This window comes from Dendropsophus ebraccatus, chromosome 4 (genome assembly GCF_027789765.1).
Source record: "Dendropsophus ebraccatus isolate aDenEbr1 chromosome 4, aDenEbr1.pat, whole genome shotgun sequence".
Classification (NCBI taxonomy): domain Eukaryota; kingdom Metazoa; phylum Chordata; class Amphibia; order Anura; family Hylidae; genus Dendropsophus; species Dendropsophus ebraccatus.
The window spans coordinates 127,027,442-127,049,805 of record NC_091457.1 but is presented as its reverse complement, the minus strand read 5'-3'; the positions used below and the strand labels follow the sequence as shown (position 1 = coordinate 127,049,805).

General features: G+C 42.4%; 1 protein-coding gene across 1 annotated transcript in view; it reads right to left on the bottom strand.

The window, feature by feature from the left end:
- CFAP20DC (CFAP20 domain containing) overlaps positions 1 to 21,381 on the bottom strand; it is a 286,194-nt gene extending 264,813 nt beyond the window's left edge. The window contains exons 1-4 of the mRNA XM_069968793.1: positions 21,309 to 21,381; positions 10,377 to 10,442; positions 4,087 to 4,176; positions 631 to 724 (exon numbers count right to left, since the gene is read on the bottom strand). Coding sequence (XP_069824894.1) covers positions 631 to 724; positions 4,087 to 4,176; positions 10,377 to 10,397 — 205 coding nt within the window. The 5' untranslated portion in view covers positions 10,398 to 10,442; positions 21,309 to 21,381. The remainder of the gene's footprint in view (positions 1 to 630; positions 725 to 4,086; positions 4,177 to 10,376; positions 10,443 to 21,308) is intronic.
- Between the last annotated feature and the right edge of the window lie 983 nt (positions 21,382 to 22,364).

The following is a 22,364-nucleotide window of genomic DNA, read 5'->3' as shown; positions in this document are numbered from 1 at the left end:
GCCAGCCTAATGCATACACAATCTAGGCCACGGCCGTTTGGCACGGGGCTGCAAGTTTAAAAGTAGTTTTTTTAGGACAATAACTGCATCACCTGCCGACCGGACACCGGGACAGATCTTGGATTAAAAACAGCTATCTGAAGGTACAAGTGGTTTGGGGGGGTCAGATTGTGAGTACAGAGTCACTTTAACTCCATTTAAGAGAATGGAGGCAAATTGTAATACTGCACACAATCTGAGGACAGTGGTGGCGCTGTTTTTGCAAGACAGCACATGTACATATGTTGTGGCTAGGGATGGTAGGAACCGAGTTCGGTTCGGGTTCGAACACTCGGTAATGATTCCCGCGGTCTGCCCGCTCCGTGCAGCGGGCGGATCCAGCGGGAGGACCGCCTGGAAAACTGGGATACAGCCATATCCATAGGCTGTATCCCAGTTTTCCAGGCGGTCCTCACGCTGTATCCGCCCGCTGCACAGAGCGGGCAGACAGCGGGAATCCGATGCCGAGCGTTCGGGTTCATCCGGACCCGAACCTCGGCAGGTTCGGACCATCATTAGTTGTGGCTAATCCTGGACAACCCCTTTAAGTTAAAATAACTCTTAAACTCACAGTAACACCGGGACACTTACGCATTTGCTTGTTCTCCTTTGGCAGCTGCATCTTGATAGTCTGACTGCTTCCTTCAAGGACAAAGACGAAACTCTTCACTTCTTTATCAAAGTCCTTGAATCATATTAATAAAAATATAATAAATTAGCCATCAAATACTATTAGAAAAATCACTGAGCAGAACTGATCAAAGAAGAGTCTTTTTTTTTTTTTCATTTTGGAACAGCAGACATGAAACCCCCGGGAGCATCTGATCACAGGTAATGTACTGTAAGCGGCTGAATGATAGGTGAATGCTGTTCATTAAACCACGCGCCAATTGTCCTAATCAATTTTCTAAAGCATGTTATTATTTTTAGATTAAAAATAAATCAACTGCTACAACACTCAGCGCTGTGTGAAAGGTGCCAGCACTGCCAGCCATCAGCCATACTACGTATTACAAAGCTGTAATAGGGATTTAAAGGAACCAGTAGATGCTGTAATGAAATTAATGTCATTTATTTTAAAACACGCTGTTTGCTAGCAATATGCTTGGGCTGTTGCCTAGCAACATTCCATACAGCTACTGGGTGACTACATTGGATTGTAATACTCCTATAAACACCAATGAAGGTATGTATATAATAACTCTCCCTATATTTCCACAGGATATATATATATATATATTTTCCCTTTTTTATTACTTTATAACTGGTCACCATCATTTAAAGTGTCACTATTGGTATAACTTTCAAAATCTAAATCAACAGTAGATGTCATATATAGCAAGTTAGCAATTTACATTCTTTTTTTTTTCTCTTTGTTATCATGGAAAACGCGACACTTCCTGTGCACTCTGTTTTATCTAATGAAGAGGGTGTATGTCTTCGAAACGCGTCATATTTGTGCTATACAAAAGAATTTTTTTATTATATTAAATTCATTTATTTAAGCTTTCGGCTACTTCTCTGTGTGGACAGCGCTGACCTGGAGTACCTTAATTTCTTTTTTATTTTTATTCACTTCTTGTCTCCACGGGCCCCATTATTTTGGGAGCATCCTGTGTTTTTGGTACAGTCAGCTTAGCAGTCCCTAGAGGTAGTAGGCCCCTATGCAGTGGACTGTTACCAGGGCCGGCGTCAGCACCCAGCTGACTAGGGCAACTGCCGGGGCCCACAGCACATCTAGGGGCCCAGTCCCAGTCCCACCCAGTGAAAACCATCAGTTTATATATAGGCAAAATCTAGCCACAGTGCTGCTGGTTGCTACAGGCTTGTTAACACCTAAGGCTATGTTCACACAGCATAAATGTACGGCCATTGTTGCCATCGGCAACAACAGCCGTACTTTTCACTACTAGGCACGCTGTATGAACTTCACACAATGAAGCGAGCGGCTCCGGCCGCTTGCTTTATTGTGTGCTGTGGAGAGTTCTGATGCGGGCGCGCGCTGATGCGCCTGCATCGGGAGCCTGCGGCCACAAAGATCATCCTGGGCGATCTTTTCAGAGACCGGCCGCTCCTTGACCCGGCCAGGTCACAGAATGGCCAGTCTCTTACGCAATGTGAACATAGCCTAAGGCTGGTTCACACGGCACTAATGGAGTCTGCTTTAGGTATACCTTAGCTCAGCACCGCCACATGATTTACTCCACACAGGGGCCCGCTAGGCTCTGTTGCCCAAGGGCCCACAAAAACCTGGAGCCGGCCCTGACTGTTACCAAACAAGACCCTGGATTTGAATTTGTACTCTTTTGAGGGGTAATATGCACAAAACCCAAGTGGCGTCCAGGTAAGCACTAGAGATGAGCCAACCGGCTGAGGTTCGGGTTCGTATGAACCTGAACTCTCGTCTTCTGATTCCCGCTGTCTGCCCGCTCCGTGGAGAGGGTGGATACAGCCTGAGGACTGCCTAGAAAACTGGAATACAGCCTATGGCTATGGCTGTATCCTAGTTTTCCAGGCGGTCCTCCGGCTGTATCCACCCTCTCCACTGAGCGGGCAGACAGCGGGAATCAGAAGACGAGAGTTCAGGTTCATACGAACCGAAACCTCAGCCGGTTCGCTCATCCCTAGTGAGCACCTTCTCACATAATCCTTATCCTTGGTGTATTGAGGTATCACACGAGGCGTCGGTGCCCGCTTTTTTCTCTTTTTTTCTCCCTTCTTCCGCAAACATCACAACTCTTCTCCTCAGTTTGGGTGTGGTTATGCCGCTCAATTTCATTAAAGTGAATGAAGATGAACTGCTGCAAAGTCCACTAAGGTTGATCAGATTCGGGACCTTTGTGTGTGTCCTGTATCAGACTGGAGACACAGTTGCAGAGGTGTTTAGTCTACAGGGTGGCTGATGGGCAGTTCTTCTGGTGGACTGTGTGCAGTCAGTGAAGTTCCAAATCTCACTGTCCTGCATTGCAGCCCTGGTGTTCCTCCATGGTCCATCACTATGGCCAGGACAATGTAATCCGGAAAGCATATACACAAAACAGAACTCAAGCAGCGGTGAGTTATTGGTACTATTCGGGGGTCTCTGGGGATCCATAAATCAATGGTACAAACAAATATAACATTTGTAAACATTTGTAAAATCATGAAAACAAAAATGTAAAAAGTCAAAAGGGGTTTTCCAAGCTTTGCGTGTTTGTATCAACATCATGCATATGGCAAAAACTGTGCTCTATGCTCCCTCGGTGCGGATATTTGGTCTTTTCTCTGTTCAAAAAAAGAGACCAAACACATAAAGTCCCGGTCCTTTGTGTACTGACACGAGGAAAGACACCTGCTCATCATGCAGGTTGCAGATCAACTGAGGGCGATTAACTTAGGCTAATTATATTATTAACTTTTCAGAATTTTATTGTCACCTCTGCATGCTTACCAGGAGTCAATGCTCTTTGTTATGCAACAATTCAGTCAGTATAATGTCACTGTGTGGTTACAGAGGTTTTGGTGCTCTGTGACAGGAGAGCTGACCATCCAGTGCGAGCACCCCCAGATTTCTGCTCAGGAATGGCTGTCAATCAATACCAAGCCATGTCTGTAAGGACTGGGGCTTCCCGTGTTTGGTCTCTTTATTTGAACAGAGAAAAGACTAAATATCGGCACAGACGGAGAATGGACCGCAGTTTAACAGGAAGGGAGACGCCTAGTGGCCATATGTATAACATTGATTTAAACATAGAAAACTTCAAACAAATAAAGAGAAAATATTGCAAAATTACTTGTAATCACAAACCCTGTTGATTTTTTTGAAAAAAAAAAAAATCATGACAGTGCTTTTTAAAAGAACAATTTGGTAAAAATTTTAATAAACCCCCTCAACAATTAAATTATTAATACAATCACTCAAGTACACAGAACAAAATCTTTTAACAAGATGGTCAAAAAGTTAAATTATGTTATACAAACCAAATCCAACCAAGAGCTTACAGAAAGTTAACAGGTTATCATCTCGTATAAAATTCATAGTAATAGTTCTTGGAAGAATCCTCTTACCTTCCAGATAGCTGATTGGCTGCCAAAAAGTCTCCACTTGGCCACCGGATCCTTTCCTTGTGCACTAAAAATTTCGACAAATTGTCCCCCCTGCAACATATTATAAAGTGCTATTAATATAGATGTAACTAGTAATATGCAATATTGCATTTATTTCAGCTTTTCACTGGGAATAATGCAAAGTAAAATTTTCTTCTGCCTCCAGCTACCACTAGGAGGAGCTCACACCAAACATATTTTCCATATATACAGTACTTCTCATTAAAGTCAAATAGCAATAACTACTTGTACAGCCAGTATTGCAACACCAATCCAAAGCCTTAATAAATCAGGAGATACGCCTCCACACCTCCTCCCCAACTTGTTGCCAAACCCACCCCACCCCCGCATGCTAGTAAATGTCCCCCAAACTGTTGACCTGCAGTATCCACCTTTAAAACCTCTTTTTTAATTTGTTCATTTTGCAAATACCATTTATGTCTATGGCTCCTTTGCAGGCCTATATGTCTATATGTCTTCATGGTAACAAACAACAAAGAAACTCTGTGTGGAATGATCCTTCTTTCTTCCATATTATTAAGAAACACATACAGTACATACAGATGTGCATGCGGCTGCAGAATCAGACTACATAGGGTTTGTTTGTTGTCTGTAACCGTGGAGACACATAGATCTTTATGGTAGCTACAGAAAAAAAAAAAAAAGTTTTAAAAAAATGCAGTTTATTTAATTTTTCCTTTTGGATGCATTGCAGCTATAAATGGCAGTGAGGGTGGGCCTACCATATAACTTAGTAGGCATCAAGCATTAAGGAACAATGGTTTAGATTAATCATATTCCTTTGTTCTAGAAAGATTTTCCAGAATGCCAAGAACTCAGCTAGAGTTCTGCAGTAAAAAAAAAAAAAAAAGCCTATTATTTTAAGTTGTCTCCTAGCATGAGCACTCTTGACTATTGCTGTCAGTACTGTAATGTACTCCTTTGTATCAGTCTCTATCATTTATACATTTTACTTTTCTGCACAAATGAAGGCGACAACATAATTGTATGTGATGGCAAATAAAACCGAATAAAACCATCCACATTATCACAGCGGGGGCCACTAATCCATACGACAGCTTCTTCCAAAAGATCACACGGTTCAGTAAAACCTGTGCTGGGAAGGGGGGATATTTTCACAATTACAGTTGCCATAAAAAGGAAATTGGGGATATTACACAGGAACCTCCTGGTGCCCATAACATCTGGAATTGCTGACTGCCTGGCAGACCTGAAGCGTATTGTTGGCAGTAGAGGGAATCAGGTGCAGGGCTTTGTGACTAACCAGCATCGAAAGTGCCCAATATGCTTATACAAAAGTTTAGTTGTTTGGTAAAGTAGAGAATAGAATAGTGTAAAAGGGTAACTGGTAAATCTTAGACCAATGCTGTCAATGTTTTTAAATCAACTGGTGTCAGAAAGTTATATAGATTTGTAATTGACTTCTATTTAAAAATCTCAAGTCTTCCAGTACTTATCAGCTGCTGTATGCCCTGCAGGAAGTGGTGTATTCTTTCCAGTCTGACACAGTGCTCTCTACTGCCACCTCTGTCCATGTCAGTAACTGTCCAGAGCAGTAGCAAATCCCCATAGAAAAACCGTTCCCGATCCAGATATCAGGTGTAAACAGTATTCTCAATTGGTCTGGTAAAAAAAACTTACTTTTTTAATTATTTGGACATCTCCTTGATTTCCATGGTGTTATTTGGTTATGGTGCCTCTTGCATAATGGTGTTGCAGCCTCTGGGGCCTTTCAGAAAAGGTACTGACAGACCATGTGACACTTAGGGTACTATTACACAAAGCGATTTTTTGCAGATCAACGATTAACGATAAACGAACTCAAACGACCGCTATGGCGAACGACCTGAAATTGTTCACCCAATTACACGGAACGATGATCGTTACTTATGACTGTTATTGCGTTTGTCATGACGTTGCCACTGCGTTTGCCGGTACTGTGAACGACGTCTTATTACATGCGAACGATTTGCAAACAATCACTGATAAAAATAAGTCCAAATTCTATTAACCGACCAATGATTTCTCGTTGGTCGTTTAATCGTTGTCTGCTATTACACTAAATGATTATCGTTCAAATCTGAACGATTTAACGATTTTTCGAACGATAATCGTTCCGTGTAATACCAGACACAATCCCGATAAAGAAACAAACAAACAAACAAGCATTGAAACACTGGTTACAATGTAACAAAATAGGTTAAAAAAAAAAAGCCAATGGTGAGTCACAAGCCACTATACAGTTGACCACTGCTGTGGATGGGGGACCTGCAACATCCTTGTGCAGTACGGAAGCAATGGGTTAAACTTGCCAGCAGTGTAAACATTAATGCAGCACCAAGCACATTAATGTAAAACATCACCACCTGCATGATTTAGTGAAACGTGATGTAATTGAGTTTGTTTTCTGTGAGAGTGACAAGATGATAGCAGATGCTATAATACAGCCAGGACTAAGAGCCAATTTGGAAGAAATCAGGACCATAATGGGACTTACAGGATAAGTAGTTGTCGAGTAGGGGTGTTGAAATGATGCAAATTATCTCGGTTATTGCAACGACTTCACTGCGGACATGGATGTCTTTCCCTGGGTATGTTCACCGGTGGGGTGGGGGGCTTGCACAGGGTATGCTTACATGATGGGACATGCATATTGTATGCTTTCCACAGTGGATTTGCAAGGAGAAAATTAAAAGAAAAAGTAAAAACCTTATGCTAATGATGGGATTTAAAGCGTACCAGTCATGTTGTATATAAAATACCCCCCCCATTCTCCAGCAAATATTTACTTAATGCTTGCCTTATGTTAGTGCCCAATTGTGCAGGTTATGCTTCTGCAGATCACTCTGGTGGATGGGCCTTTTTTTTCCCATAAATTACATTTGTCTTCAATCACTTAGTTTACTCAGCTGCAGAGGTGCACGGGGTCGTGTACAGAGGGGGACTGTACAGGGGCGTGCCCAGCCACTGGCCAATCATCATTTATCTTCACTATGCCATTCTATGCACAGCAGAGAGACAAGAAGAGTTTTATCTACAGAATGTGAAATAGGGATGCATTGATTTTTCGATACGATTTCAATACCATCATATGATCACTAGAGGCAGCATTGAAGGGGAAGATGACATACTGTACAGAGTGGAGCTGGGGGTGGGGGCAAGGTAGTGTTCCCATATAAAAATTATGTTAAAAATGTCACTGGTGTGTTGTGTTTTTTTTCTTTACTCACTTTACAGGCTTAGATGACATCCATTACTAGGCTGGGGCTCACATTAACCACTACATTATTTCTTCACTACCCACTGCACAGAAAGTAGGCGAAGACCATCAGTCTGGGAGCGTCAAGGTCTGGAGCAGAAGACCTGACAGGTAATGTATGCTGCAAGGGCTGCAAGGACATCGGTAACGATGTCCCTGCAGCCCTCGCTCAACGATCATCGGGCCGTGGAATAGGCCCAGTAAACGAGCGGCGATCTAGCAGATCGAGGCTCGTTTACATCGTTAATCAGGCCCTCCTCGGCCCGTGAAATAGTACCCTAAGAGACAGACGTCTCTAAATGAATTCAGCCAGCAACAAATCTGCACCTGCTCTTAGGTAAATCATGATAAATGAGGCTTGGGAGAAGGCCACACCTTCTCTACTCCTTGCAGCGACAACCCCCCCCCGTCCACCCATGTGGTGAGCTGGGGATACGGCAGGCGTACGCCAGGGAGAAGGGGCGAATCTGCGCCTCGTCCCTTGGGTATGCCACAGGTGTAGCTTTGATAAATTTCCCCCAACATACAATAGCTATTTACTGGTTCCTATCTATCATTTTGGTATTAAGGGTCATGATACTAAACTAGGTATCGGTAACAAAGTCCAAATTATAGTTACATCCCTAATGTAAAGCATGTCTTTGTATCTTTAACCACTGATATTCTGGATGGGGAATTTTTTTTTGTCTTTTTATAGCTTTACCACACATTTCACCTTGGCATAGTGAATGAACTGATAAACACCTCCTTTAAATGACTAAATGATAAAATATCTAAAGTTACAAATGTTGCAGTATTCCCCCTAGTACGGTAAATTCCTATTAACACTGATGTTTATGTGAATAACTGATGTGTTTCTATTATACCCTTCCAGCTTCAAAGAAAAACATAAAAACACAAGAGTTTAAACAAACCCAGCGGACTGCCACCCACAACAATACGTGCTTATTTTTTACTGTGGCGGGTGACATACTGGTGCGAAAACAAAAATTAAATATTCACCGAAAGCATCTCATACATTCCCATCATATTTTTTTAGTAGAGTTAATATAATTCGGTGCCAGCGGCAGAGAGTTCTTATTTGGTGTGGGATGACAAAGTACACAGCGGCTTAGTCATCACTCCCTGGTTATTATGCCCGTGTCTGATCACACTCTCGCTATTATAAACTTTAAAAAACAAAATATGAGTTCTCCTGTTTGTGAGGCTGCCCGAAGCAATTTCCTGTCCATGTCCAGTGATCCTCTGAATATTTTCTTAGCTTTAAACCACACGCACCTATGACTGTCATTTTCTGCTTCAATGATATGCTCAACAATAAGCGCACATAATGCCAGCTATATGCTCTACAGAGTCTTATTGTGTTTGGTTTCTTTATTAGAATTCACAAAGTAATGTCAAACTGATTGAAGAAATCGGAGTAGTTAAAATGCTTAGGACAGATAGGACAGGGGCACAGTAACATGTATCGTAGGTGTCATGGTCGCTCCTCCCGGCTGCAGTCTGACAGCAGACACTGGAGCCCACGTGCAGGGGTCCGGCGCTGCTGCCTCTTCGCCCTCTGCTGTTGCCTTACCACTCCACGCTCCTGCCATGACTCCTGCTGTGTTCCTGTCTGCCTATATGTTTCCAGCTACACCTCGCTCGCTGCCGCCAGCAAGCCAAGCCAGGGGTAGCGACCTGGGGGTCACCCTCAGCAGCAGGCCCATCCTGCCTTGCAGCGGGCACTGGTGAAGACCAGTGGTTCCTTAGACTCCATTCCCTGGTGCAGCTTACACCATCGTTGTGGTGATACAGCGGATCCACGACCCCAGTCGTTACAGTAGGTATAGCTATTGGTTTAAAGCAGGGATAGGAAACCTTCTTCCCTTAAAATGTTGCAAAACTACAATTCCCATCATGTCTGGACCACCATAGCCAAAGCTTCAGCTGTCCAGGCATGATGGGAATTGTAGTTTTGCAATAGTGGGAGGGTGGAAGGTTCCCCTATTCCTGGTTTAAAGGGTTCTAAATCTTTTGTTGTTTCCAGATCCCTTTATAGATTACCCACAAGGAGTATTGGTGGGTTAGTCCAGGGGAACTGAGAGTAGTAGTCTTCCAGGCAAAGTCACTTGTAATGTCACTAGCGGCTGTCTGACTCTCTATGTTCCTTGTGAATGAGTACAACTGTAGTGCCCCGGTACAGGTGGTCCACTAAGTTTTGTGTCACCCAGGTAAGGGTAACTGTAAGGTGTCGCACTAAGGGATGATAGGCGCCTTTAGCACTTTCACCACTTGGTGTCTCACTCTCCCCTGTCTGTTTGTCAGAGCACAGCTGAAGGATAAGGGTTAACTACTGTATTTTACTGTTCAGCCAATCACAGGTGCAGTTGCCTCACACAGCAAACAGCTAACTACACGTCTTCCCTCTCTTCACACAGCCCCACCAATAGGAGGTTAGACTCAGTCGCCCCTATATAAGGATAGTTAGTTCCTGATGGGACGTCTTTTGTCAGTGGATGGTGGAAAGAGAGACAAACAGAGAGAGTTCCTGCTGCAGTATATAATCGGGCCTGGCCCAGGGCCAGAGCCTTTGTCAGGAACCCAAGAGATAGAGAATTCCTTCTAAGTAAGGTATCAGTTATGATGAAGTGCTAAACCCACAGGAGAGATAATCAAAAGTTTGCTATGAGGCCCACACATTTCGAGCTATGCCCCTGACCTTTATCATGGTGGCTACATGTACACTCCCCCTTATCTGATGGAAAGGTTGGTAATCATTACAGGTATTAAAAAAAAAACAAAAAACTTTTTTTAGAAGCTGGGTGACAACCTCTCTGGGATGTCACAGAAAAATACCTGAATGCAGTTCCTAACAAACTGACAAGAATATGATTAGTATCTGGATCAATATATTGTATAACAACCATAAACATTGACTTTGAATTTTTTTTCTAGTATATTTATATTATTGATTTATGCCCGAATTTACCTGATATTCATTTTTAAACATGATGCTGACTTGGAGAAGTTCCTTTATTCTGTGAGCCCAGTATATCTGTAAAACACAAGTGATCTAGTTACATACAGTACAACATACATGCAGTTACAATGTAATATAGTATCCGTTCTGCACTGTGCCCCATTAGGCATTTTGTCATTCTGTGAATGTGAATGCTTTGCTGACATCTAGTGCCAGATCTGTGTAGGTGCATGTGAGATTGGATCCCAAACAGCATACAGCTACCATGTTTCTCCATCAATAAGACCTAGCTTCATATTGCAGGCTTTATGGAGTAGGCTTTAAATATAAGTCCTACTCCAAAAATAAGCCCTAGTTACAGTCAGCTGACCAGATCCCTGATGTTTGAGCATCAGCCAATCAGTGCCAGACTTGTTATGCTATTAAATATGGTGGGATTGAGGGTACGTGGGGGGAGGGAGATATACAGTACGGGGACTATCTGCAGAGGGGGGATGTATAGAGAATGAAGGAAGAACTAAACAAAGGGGGGAGGGAGGTATACAATATGAGGGCCTTACTGCAGAGAGAGGGGGGATGTATACAGTATGGGGGAAAAACTACAGAGGAGGAGGGATGTATATAATATGGAGGCCTACTGTAACTACGGGAGAACTTACAGAACTGGAGCCTAACAACAGTGGGACATACAGTATGGCAGCTATCTATTATATAGAATGGGGCTTCAGTGTAGGGTCATAACGTGTTTCTCTGAATATAAGATCTACTCCGAATATAAGCCCTAGCTCTATTTTTCAGAGAAAAATACAGATATATTTTCAGAGAAGCATGGTAGTAGAAATGACTAGAGTGTGCAGGTGGAGGATCTCTAGCCCTGCCTACCTCTTAGCTAGAGGGAGGATCCGGGTTATATCAGCTCAGTTCTAGCCATATTCCTGGGTTAACTCACAGACTACTAAAAAGTAACTACTGCTGAATCTTCCAGTCAAAATAAGGAAATACAAGCTGTCACTTACTGTACACCCTGCCACCTTTAAGAAAGTCTGATTGTATAGTCATCAAAGCCTCTTGGTTTCCCGATACCTGCAAGGGTCTTTGGACAAGACCAGTATGGCCGTGTGGCTTTCACATCCCATCTCTCTACAGACCTGCATCCTGTGATAGGAAACTACAGCTCAACCTTCGAATACTTTCTTCCATACTTCCGCCAATGGGAACCAACCAATGAAGGTTTCCTTAGTGAATTATTTTCAAGACTGTTTCCCTAACAAAGGCTAGAGGACAGAATTTCCTATACCAACGCCCCACATCCCCCCCCCCCCCCCCCCACACACACACACACCTGCCCTGTTCTTCTGTGGCTGCATCATTCCACATTAAACAAATCCACCAATTGATCCATCCACCAAACACTTTACTTAGGGTGTACCCCAGGGGACATAAGGGCACCCCTTCTTTACGTGACTGTGACAATTAGAAAAGTGCCTAAGGTCAGGATTAGCACCATCTGTTCCTAGTTCCTCGCTGCATATACAGTATGTTCTACATTGGAATTAAAATATACTGGGGGTCACAGGATCACAACTGACTGTGTTATTACTGTAATCCCCTATATAAGGAGTTTACTATTCAGGTACTTGGCAAAAATGTTTAGAAAACAAACATAAATCCCCATATTAATTGCTATAAATGTAATTTCTCCAGCTGGCACAGGGCATTCAGAGAAGCTAGCAGGGCTCCTGCAGAAAAATTAAAATTCACCATAGATTCCGAGCCAGATTGCCAGGTGAAGGTTTCTTCCAGTGCAAACACGCTACATAAGTTTTAATGTGAAGTTCCAATTTGGTTGCTAAGTACACGCTGTCAATCATTTTTATTGCTCCACTAAATCTCAAATAAAAAATAGCCTTGTGAATTACTTTTAAATTAATGACAAGTTATGTGAGCAGTCCTTAAAGGAGTACTCCTTAAAAAAAATCTTTCATATCAACTAGTATTAGAAAGTCATGTAGATTTGTAACTTACTTCTATTTTAAAATCTCAAATCTATCAGTAGAGAGTAATGTGTCAAACGGGAAAGAAAACACCACTTCATGCAGGACATAAAGCAGCTGATAAATACTGGAAGACTGGAGATTTTGAAATTAAAGTAAATTGCAAATCTATATAACTTTCTGACACCAGTTGATTTAAAAGAAAAAAAATATCACTGGAGCTGCCCTTTAAAAGTTTTATTCCCCTAATCAAGCTGATCGGTGGGAAATGGACTGCTGATCATGAGAATTGGGGAAAAATGAATGGAGCACAATGAGTATGTGTGGTCAGGCCTCTATTCAGGGGACAATATTCCTCCATTATCCAGATTGTAAAGGTTTTTTTTTCTAACAGGCTGATCAGTGGGGACTGGACTTTTAAGGATCCCCACTGATAATTTGGGAAAACTATCTCCCTGATGAATGGAGAAGGCCCCTATTCAGGGTACAATATTCCTCCAGTCTCTTGATTGTAAGGGCCCCAACAATCAGACTCCCCCCACCATCAGCTTGCTATCCCCTATGTTATGGACAGGCGATAACTCTGCAAGTTGGCAGAAACACTTTAATAGAGATGGCTTCACGTTCGAAAGCACTACCACAACTGTGTTGACCACTCTGTGGTTATCAGCCATAATTCTGTGTTGTGCAAGGTCTTATGTTAGTAGTACATTGCACACGTAGTTGGTACCCATGGAGGTGCCGAGCAATAGTGCCACATGCAACCGCTTCAAGGTTGGACAAACAAAATCAGAGAAAAGCTGATAGAGAGACCCATAAGACAGGGAGACCCATAAGCTGATAGAGGACCTAGTGGGATCTCCAGTAGAGAACAACATTGCAATCCTGGTGTCACTACCACTCTGAAAAGACATACCAATGCTTTATGGAGTCAGTAATTCAAGTGGAACATATGTGTTGTTCTCGGGCCTGCTCCCAAACATTACCTTGTCATCCTACAGAGTAAGGCCATGTTCACATCCTGGCTGGATCACAGAATGGCCAGTGTTACACAAGATCATCCCACTTCAAGGTAATCTCCACTTCTGCTGAATTCGGATGCGGGTGCAACCCGCATGCGCCTGCATTCGAATTCACCACTGCACACAATGGAGCGTGGGCAGGAGCCGCACGCTCCATTGTGTGAACTGACAGGTTCTCTGCCTCCGCTGTTCAATGAATGGCTGCAGAACACTGACATGTCAGTTTTTTGCGTGGCCGCTAGCTATCCCGGACGGAGCGTATACTATGTGTATACACTCCGGCCGTGATTACATAGACGGCAGCACAATGTAAGTTTTATATTAATCATGGCCGTTGTTGCCGTGAATAATATGAAACTTACGTAGTGTGAACATAGTCTGAACAGCTGTAGCCCAGATATATAACTGTTCTGCGACATATTTTATATCATGGATTCCTTCCTTAGTTCCTCATTTGAGCTTTTCATCTATGATGATAGGAAATCTAGTATTTATTAGTTATATATATATATATATATATATATATATATATATACGCAAATAACAACAAAAATTCTTCGCTAATTTATTAGTTTTATGGTCCCAACCATTTTCAAAAATGATGGAGGTACTTATATAGTTCACTGCTTGGCAAATGATGGATGAAATTATTATTGGGTGTCTGTAATTAGAAAGCATAACTGCGTGACTGTCTGTCATAACCATGGGGATGATTTATATTCTAATAACCATTTCCTTGTAATGTGTAAGATCAATTAAATAATGATCTGTATGGAGGCCTCCTCATGTGAAGGCTGCCTTACATTCACTTCACTATGGGAAATAGAGAAAATACTGAAATGACTACATAGATGGTCCCAGCTTTTCTCATTGATCTCATTCCATGCATGCATCTATTAGGCTTGCCTTGGACATCAATTGCTAATCCGTCTAGGTGCATGCATCTATTAGTCATGGCTTCCCCATCAATCTACAAAAGCACATGCATCTGATGATTAGCTCTTGCCCATCCATCCTCATTGATTCTGAAGTCATTATCATTACTCATGTATATCCTGTCTATCCCCATTGCGTACGTCCATTGGTAAAGTACCATGCTATGCAATATCAGGTTACTGTATTGCTACACGTTATGATGGAGTCAGAACAAGCCTCAGTGATAAACATCACAAAGTCATGTTGTGTCTATATATATATATATATATATATATATATATATATATATATATATATATATATCACATGTATATGTAGATAAATATGTAGAAAGATAGATAGATAGATAGATAGATAGATAGATAGATAGATAGATAGATAGATAGATAGAATAGGCAGAGGCTGTAAGAAGTTTTTAAAGTGCTAGAAAAACATGGCCACTTTTGCCCCACTCTTGTCTCCAGTTTGGGTGGGGTTTGAAACTCAGTTCCATTGAAGTAAATAGAACTTAATTGCCAACCACACCTGAACTGGAGACAAGAGTGGTGCAAAAGTGGCCATTTTTTGTAGCCCTAGATAACCCCTTTAAAAAGCTTATCCAGAACTACAAAAACATGGCCACTTCTTTCCAGAGACAGCTCTCTTGTCTCCAGTTCAGGTGTGGTTTGCAATTAAAGGGGTTATCCAGCGCTACAAAAACATGGCCACTTTCCCCCTACTGTTGTCTCCAGTTTGGGTGAGATTTTGAAACTCAGTTCCATTGAAGTAAATGGAGCTTAATTGCAAACCGCACCTGAACTGGAGACAACAGTAAGGGGAAAAGTGGCCATGTTTTTGAAGCGCTCAATAACCCTTTTAAGCTCCATTCACCTCAATGGAACTAAGCTGCAGAACCCCGCCCAAGCTGGAGACACGAGTGGTGTTGTCTCTGGAAGAAAGTGGCCATGTTACTGTAGTGATGACCAATAAGAGATACTTGGTAAAAATGAGATTGCCCAACCCATATGAAAGCGGTCACTGCGATTAGCTGATCTCTGTGGCTTCAGCTTCCAAAACTAAAAAAGTTTCTAACGTTGGAGAGGAGTTCTGGCTCATATAGGAGGCTATGCTCAGTTTGAAAGGGGTCTATGACATCCATATACCCTTACGGCCAGTTTACATGGAGTAAAATCGGCAGAATGTCAGCGGCATGACAATTCTTTGAGTGGACAGCCGCGGAGAAGGAAGGAACCCAAGCCCTCCCATAGAGAAACAGTGTCACACTGAGGCAGGCGTAATTCCGCCGATTTTACTACTACTACTGTTTAAAAGGCCACAGAGTGTTTAAAAGGCCACAGCGCTTGCATTTTTGTCACCTACAGACACACATGAGCCCTTATTTTTTGCGCCACTAATTGTACTTTGCAATGACAGACTTAATTTTTGCATAAAATATGCTGCAAAACCGGAAAAATCATTGACAGCCGGATCACACGGAAATCCCGCACAGCCAAAGATGAATCGTTTCATGTGTCAATCATTGTGGAGGAGGCAGGTTGGCGGCCTGAAGACAAATTAGTGGCCAGAGAGAGGGGCGCGCGTACATAGTGTCACAGACCCGACTCTATGGCAGTGTTAGCCCAATATAAAGATAATTTTTTACAAAGACACCTGATAACACAGCAGCACTAAAGGCAGCACAGAAATCTTCATATCCGTGCTCTCAGTTTCCGTTAAATTTTACTGGCATAACCTATGTTAGATATCTCTTGCTTTAAGAGAATGCGCAACCCATGCCCATACTCATAGGGCTTATAGGTGTCATAAAGTCTTATCCTCCTCTCGGAGGTCCTTCTCTATTATTTAGAACAGAAAAGAATGTCATACAAGTACTTCTGTTATGTAGGTCTTGTGTGATATGATGGCATATACATGTGAATGGTGGCTATGTAGTAGGACATCCTCTGCAGGGACACTCACAATGGGTACAATACTGTGATATCATTTTGGGGTGGATTATCTTTAATGCACTATCCCAATGAACGGCACAATTGTTTCCTTTGTAACATCTCTTAATCTCCTATTCTGTATCATGCTAGCAACGTCTTGTTACTGGTATTTATTCTTTACACTGCTTGTAGTTTATTACTTTGTTCCATTGGAGACATCTAGGTAATAAACACCTGTAAGAGGCCAGGCCTGGTGTTAATTCCTCTTTATAAATCTAAAGACAAGGACTATATAGCTGTGTTTCTCTTTATTTACGAAGCACTTACATCTTCAGATCTCATCCCGCTTGGCAGAGCCGTGTGGCAGGATTATCTCCATAGTAGCAATGCCGTAAACAGCTTTCAATTCTTTTTATATTCTGGACAACAGACATTGGCTCTAACACCTCTCCCTTATCTGACTGTCTATTAGCACTCACTGAATCCATATATTGGTATGTATTATAGACATGTATTACTTTTCTTAGCATTCCATGCATGTTAAATGTTCCCTAATCTACTTGAATGAGTTATTCTTATTTTCAGAGTGCCCTGTACTCTATTTCTTCAACAAGGACTGAAATCTGGTCGTCTTTAATGATATGGACCCCTTTGACGTTGTTTGCATCTATGTACTTTTAATCCAGTGTATCACAGGTGTTTAAAGGGCAACTCCAGCAATCCCATAAAATTCACAAAAAGCAAGTAAGTGCACTCCCCGATCCCCCGCCGATTGTTAAACACATTTGCCACTTGTCTACACTGCTCCTAGTCCTAGATTCAAACTTCTACAAATGAAGTTTGTAGTATTCCATCATAACACCTAGCTAGGAAACTACATCTCCCTGTATGCTTTGCAATTTAGAACCAGCTGCCAGGTACCCGCCCCTATCTTGTAGTATCTGCCCACCACTAGTTCAATCTGCTTCCGCTTTGCAAAGTAAACACCATATCTACCTATCTAATCCATCTATTTATATCTAATCTATCTATTTATCTATCCATCTAAAATCTACATAGGTCAATTAGAGAGAGAGAGAAATAGAGGGAGAGAGCAAGATATGAAACAGTGTCTCCTTTCCCCTATACTACTCAGGAGAAGCTGTTGTTTCCCCACCTTTGAACAGGTGATCACTGTGTGATGTCAGTCGTGGGCAGGGTTACATATGAGGTGTTACAGCTTGCCTGGCAACAGAAGAGACAGAGATTATGTGACTTTTGTCTCAGAAGGGAGGGGGGGGGGCAGAGGAGTGGCAACAGAGTGGACCAGAAAGTGAGGATTTTCTGCAGCTTCAGAAGTCAGAGTCAGGATGTGCTACGGACAAACAGCCCAATTCATGTAATAGAAACTTATTACAAACAAGCTTAGTTTATGGGTGGGGACTGAACAAGGTTAAATCTATCTTAACTGGAATTTTCCTTAAAGACTATCTGCCATTTTTCACCTGATAATGTAGCTATCCTTCTCTCATGAAAACGAGACTGCAAAAATGATATAGTATTATGTCTAGACTACTGTGGAGAACTCACGAAAGTGTTGTGTTTTTGACTCAACACCTCATCAGTTCTCATGAAGTATGGAATAAGACAAAATAAGCCGCACAATATCTCAATGTAGTTGCGGCTGTTGTAGGGTGCATGCCTCATTGGACTGCTGACAATCCAAAATATACGAAGGAGACCGCACTCCAGTAGAGAACCGTGTCTTTAATCCAGACCACAATGCTCAGTTTCGGCCTATAGCAAACCTTTCTCAACCACTAGTTGTTCATGCTACATGCTTCATGCTCTCTCCTGTTCATATATGATGAGTGGAGTCAACAATACAAAATGTGTTGCCCATCGACATCGTGCATAACAGTTCTTATATTTTTTTTTTTTACAAATAGACAGCAATTATTACAATGATATCGGCTTTCATTTCTTAAAGCATCTTCCAATAGTTAATAATTGAGCATGCACCCTCTCCCTTAGCAAAGCTGGGCAGTCAGCTGCGGCATTTCATTATCAAGCAGATCCCAATAGAGAACATCATAAATCATATATAAATATTATTTATTGAACAAGCTGTAGCTGTTCCATAGACTTACAGTCTCTCTGCTATAGGTTCTATTCAGCACCTATAATGCATTTATTTCAGCTTTAGTAAAAATATTTTCAGGCATTTTGTTTTGTAACATTAGATTCATTTTAAATCTATTCTGCCTACTGTATATAGGTACGTGCCTTGTCCAGATTGATCCGAGAAAGGGATGGATACATGCTGGAGGGCCAACATTTTATGGCAAGTGTTTTTAGGCACCTGCTGTGGTCACATATTCTTAACCCAGGTGGTCACAAAAAATGTCAATACTCATAGTAATACCAGTATAATTGTAATACTTATAGTCCTAGCCTAATAGTACCACCATGCCAGTATCATTGGGGTACCATAGACGGCTATAGTATTTAGGTCTACAAGGCCCTGTTCACACAGCAAGTAGTTGCATAACCCTCTAATATGAGGCCAAAAGAGGTAGAGAGGTGACCAGGCGGCCTGCTGCAGGTAGGAGGTTGAAAGAATGTCCTATAATCTATGAGAGGTGTGGAGGTTACAGCACAGGGATGGGGCAATCACTATGGGGGCATTTATCTATGAGTATACAGGAGATCTTACCCTAAAAAGACTGGTGCAAAGGGAAGAATACTGCAGGGGTACAAACATCTTAATATATCATCTACTTAATAAGGTTTGAGTGACCTCGGCTATAAGCACTGCACAGTTTGGGTTATTTTTCCAGACGCTGTGTTAAAGTCAAAGTTTGAATTCTCACAGCGGTGGCATTTATAGTGTCTATTCAACCAAGCTTTAAATAAATCCAGAAAGCTTCTTTACTAATGCATTTTTAGAAGTTATATCCAGTAATGGCAATAGGAAGACTTAAGGCCCTATTCCACGGAATGATTATCGGCCGCATTCGGCCGATATCGGCTGTTACGGCCGATGATCGTCCCTTGGAATAGAGGACAACGATCAGCCGACATTGTTCATGTTGGCTGATCGTTGCGTCGTTTGTCATTCAAACATGTTGAAAAACAAACGACTCATACAGCAACGATCTGCTGGCTACATCCTATGGGCTGCCTGGACGATCAGCGCTCGTTTGCTCCTCGTTCCCCGCTCGCTGACGTCGCTATTACACGCGAAAGCAGCGAGCGGGAAACAAGGAGCGAACGAGTTCTGATAGTGCTCGTTTGCTCCTCTCAGTGGGCCTGTGAAATAAGGCCTTTAAGGCCGATTATCGGCCGCATTCGGTGTGCAATTACCAAATCGGCGTGAGATTGTGGGGGCAGCGAGCGGGAAACGAGGAGCAAACAAGCGCTGACAGCACTCGTTTGCTCCTCTCAGTTGGCCCGTGGAATAGGGCCTTAAGTTGCAGTCAATAGACCACACTCCTAAAGGAAATTTAAGCTGTTCAAAAAATCACAACTGGTCCCTGTGGAGTGATATGGTGCCTATAGTACATACATTATCCTGCCATTGACGCAGAAGCAAAGTGGTTTCCATTAAGTTGCCCATTGCTAAATACTGCATGTGCTACTACCAGGGGCGTAACTAGCAATGGCTGGGCCCCATAGCAAACTTGTGATGGGCCCCTCTTTTACGACTGACCACTAAGCCGCCAAGTGTAGCCATAACTGCATAACTGCGCTCGTCGGGAGTGCCTTCTGTTAAAGGGACATTTGCAGAACCTGGGAGGCCTACTTGGCCACTTGGTGCTGCAAATGATGACAGCTCAGGGGGCCCAGTGTATTGCAGGAGTGGGGAATGGGGCCCCCTGATGTAGGGGGGCCCCGTAGCAACTGCTATGGCTGCTACAGTGGTAGTTACGCCCCTGGCTACTACTGTACACAGACCTCAGGACTTGGCCCATTGGGTACTTTTCCCTCTTGGTGCACTAGACAAGGGTTTGCTGTGTCATGCTGTTATCAGCAAGCCATGCTGATAAATTTGTATTGGCCCGACTCACAGACCTACTGACGTCTCCTTATTGGTGGGAATGGAATCCATAAATTCAATGCTCTGCAAGGCTTAGGCTCATTGCTCATTGCACAGTGCAGGCACCATATATTTATATATATATATATATATATTTATAAATATATATATATATATATATATATATATATATATATATATATATATATATATATATATATATATATATAATTTATTTTTTTAAAGCATTCTTTTTTTTATGATTTTTCAATCTTACATAGAATAAAAGAAAAGGACACAAAAATGAAACATAGATACCATTATCCCCAGCAATCCATAATGTCTATTCATTCAGCAGGAGTCCAATATATATACAGTATAGTTATAGCAATGAATGTCAGGTGTTATAGATAGGAGCTGTATATATCCTTATTATTATAGTTTGAAATGGGAAACACTTTCCTGATCTGTCCGAATACGAAACCATGAATGTTCTGCAACCTAGGTTTGTCTGGCCGTTGTGAACCGACGGCTTCCAGCATGCTGGGAGTTGTAGTTTCATAACATGAGGAGAGATACAGGCTGCAGACCATTGCATTATTCAGGGATGGGAACCTTTGGTCCTCCAGCTTTTGCAAAACTACAATTCCCATCATGCCTGGACATGCCAAAGGCATGATGGGAATTGTAGTTTTGCAACAGTAGGAGGGCTGAAAATTCTCCATCCCCGCATTAGTCACCTATGGGTGGCAGGGAATATAATATTGATCCCTATAGCTAATCCCTATACATTCCAGCAGCCAGACCCTCACCACTGCATAGAGAGGATTATATTCTGTAGTGACCAACCACATAGCAGTAAGAGTCTATAGGAGACAGAATATACATGATGGCTCTCTTCTCTGCATGGATCCCACATGGATGGTAATGCAGCATATACAGTAATGATCAGTTATACTGGTGCAGGAAGGGTTAATATATAAGAAGTCACGGTTGCATAGTTGCCATTTACTGTGACTACATTTCCTTTGCACATGACTTACCCAGGGCTCCCAGGAATAGAGGGCTGGGGGTGCACTGAGCTGCTGGGACAGACTGCAGTATCACCAGTACAGGCAGTGGAGCAGGAAGTGCAGAGAACAGCGTGTGTGTTGCTTAGCAACCTGCAGCCAGGCCTGCCCCTGGGAGTGTGCGCAGCCATTGTCATTCATGTCATAGACAACAACATCCCTCTTCCATCTCCTCCATTCACACACAGTGTAACCTGATCTGCACAGCTCTCATTCTCCAACTGCCTCCTATACCTGAGCCCTGCCTGACACGTGTGTGCGTGTGTGTGTGTGTGTGTGTGTGTGTGTGCGTGTGTGCGTGCGTAGTAGTGGATCATAACAGGGGTGTTCCGGGCGGCAGCCCGGTGCCCTGAGCTCCTGGGGGGTCTATGACCACCCAAAAAGACTTATACTTTCAGTGGTGTACTGTCTTTTGGCTACACGTCCGCCATGATTTGCAAAAAAAAAAAAATCACACTTTTTTATGGCAATTTTGCACAAATCAGGACATCATGACATTATCTGTCCTGTACTATGAACGCCAGGCTAGTGCTGCCATAGTTACAGTGAGGAGGAGGGGCCCAGGCTTGGTGAACAGCCTGGGGCCTATGGTAAAAATAATCCACCCGTGTGTGTGTGTGTGTGTGTGTGTGTGTGTGTGTGTGTGTGTGTGTGTGTGTGTGTGTGTAAATGGTCAATAGACTAATAGACATGCATGTATAGATCCCCTTAGTGTATATTCACATGCACAGTATTTCCTGTATGTAAGGCTATGTTCACACATAAAGGAACTGCTGCAGATTTGATGCTGCGTTTACTCATTGAGTTAGGGTACTATTACACCAAGTGATTTTTTTGATGACTAACGATAAACAATCTCAAACAACCGCTATGGCAAACGACCCAAAATCATTTGCCCAATTACACGGAACGATGATCGTTACTTATGATTGTTCTTGCTGTCGTTTCGCTGTCGCTATTGCGTATGTTTCAGCTATGACTTATTATTATACCGAACGATGTGCGAACGATCAAACAATAAAAATAGGT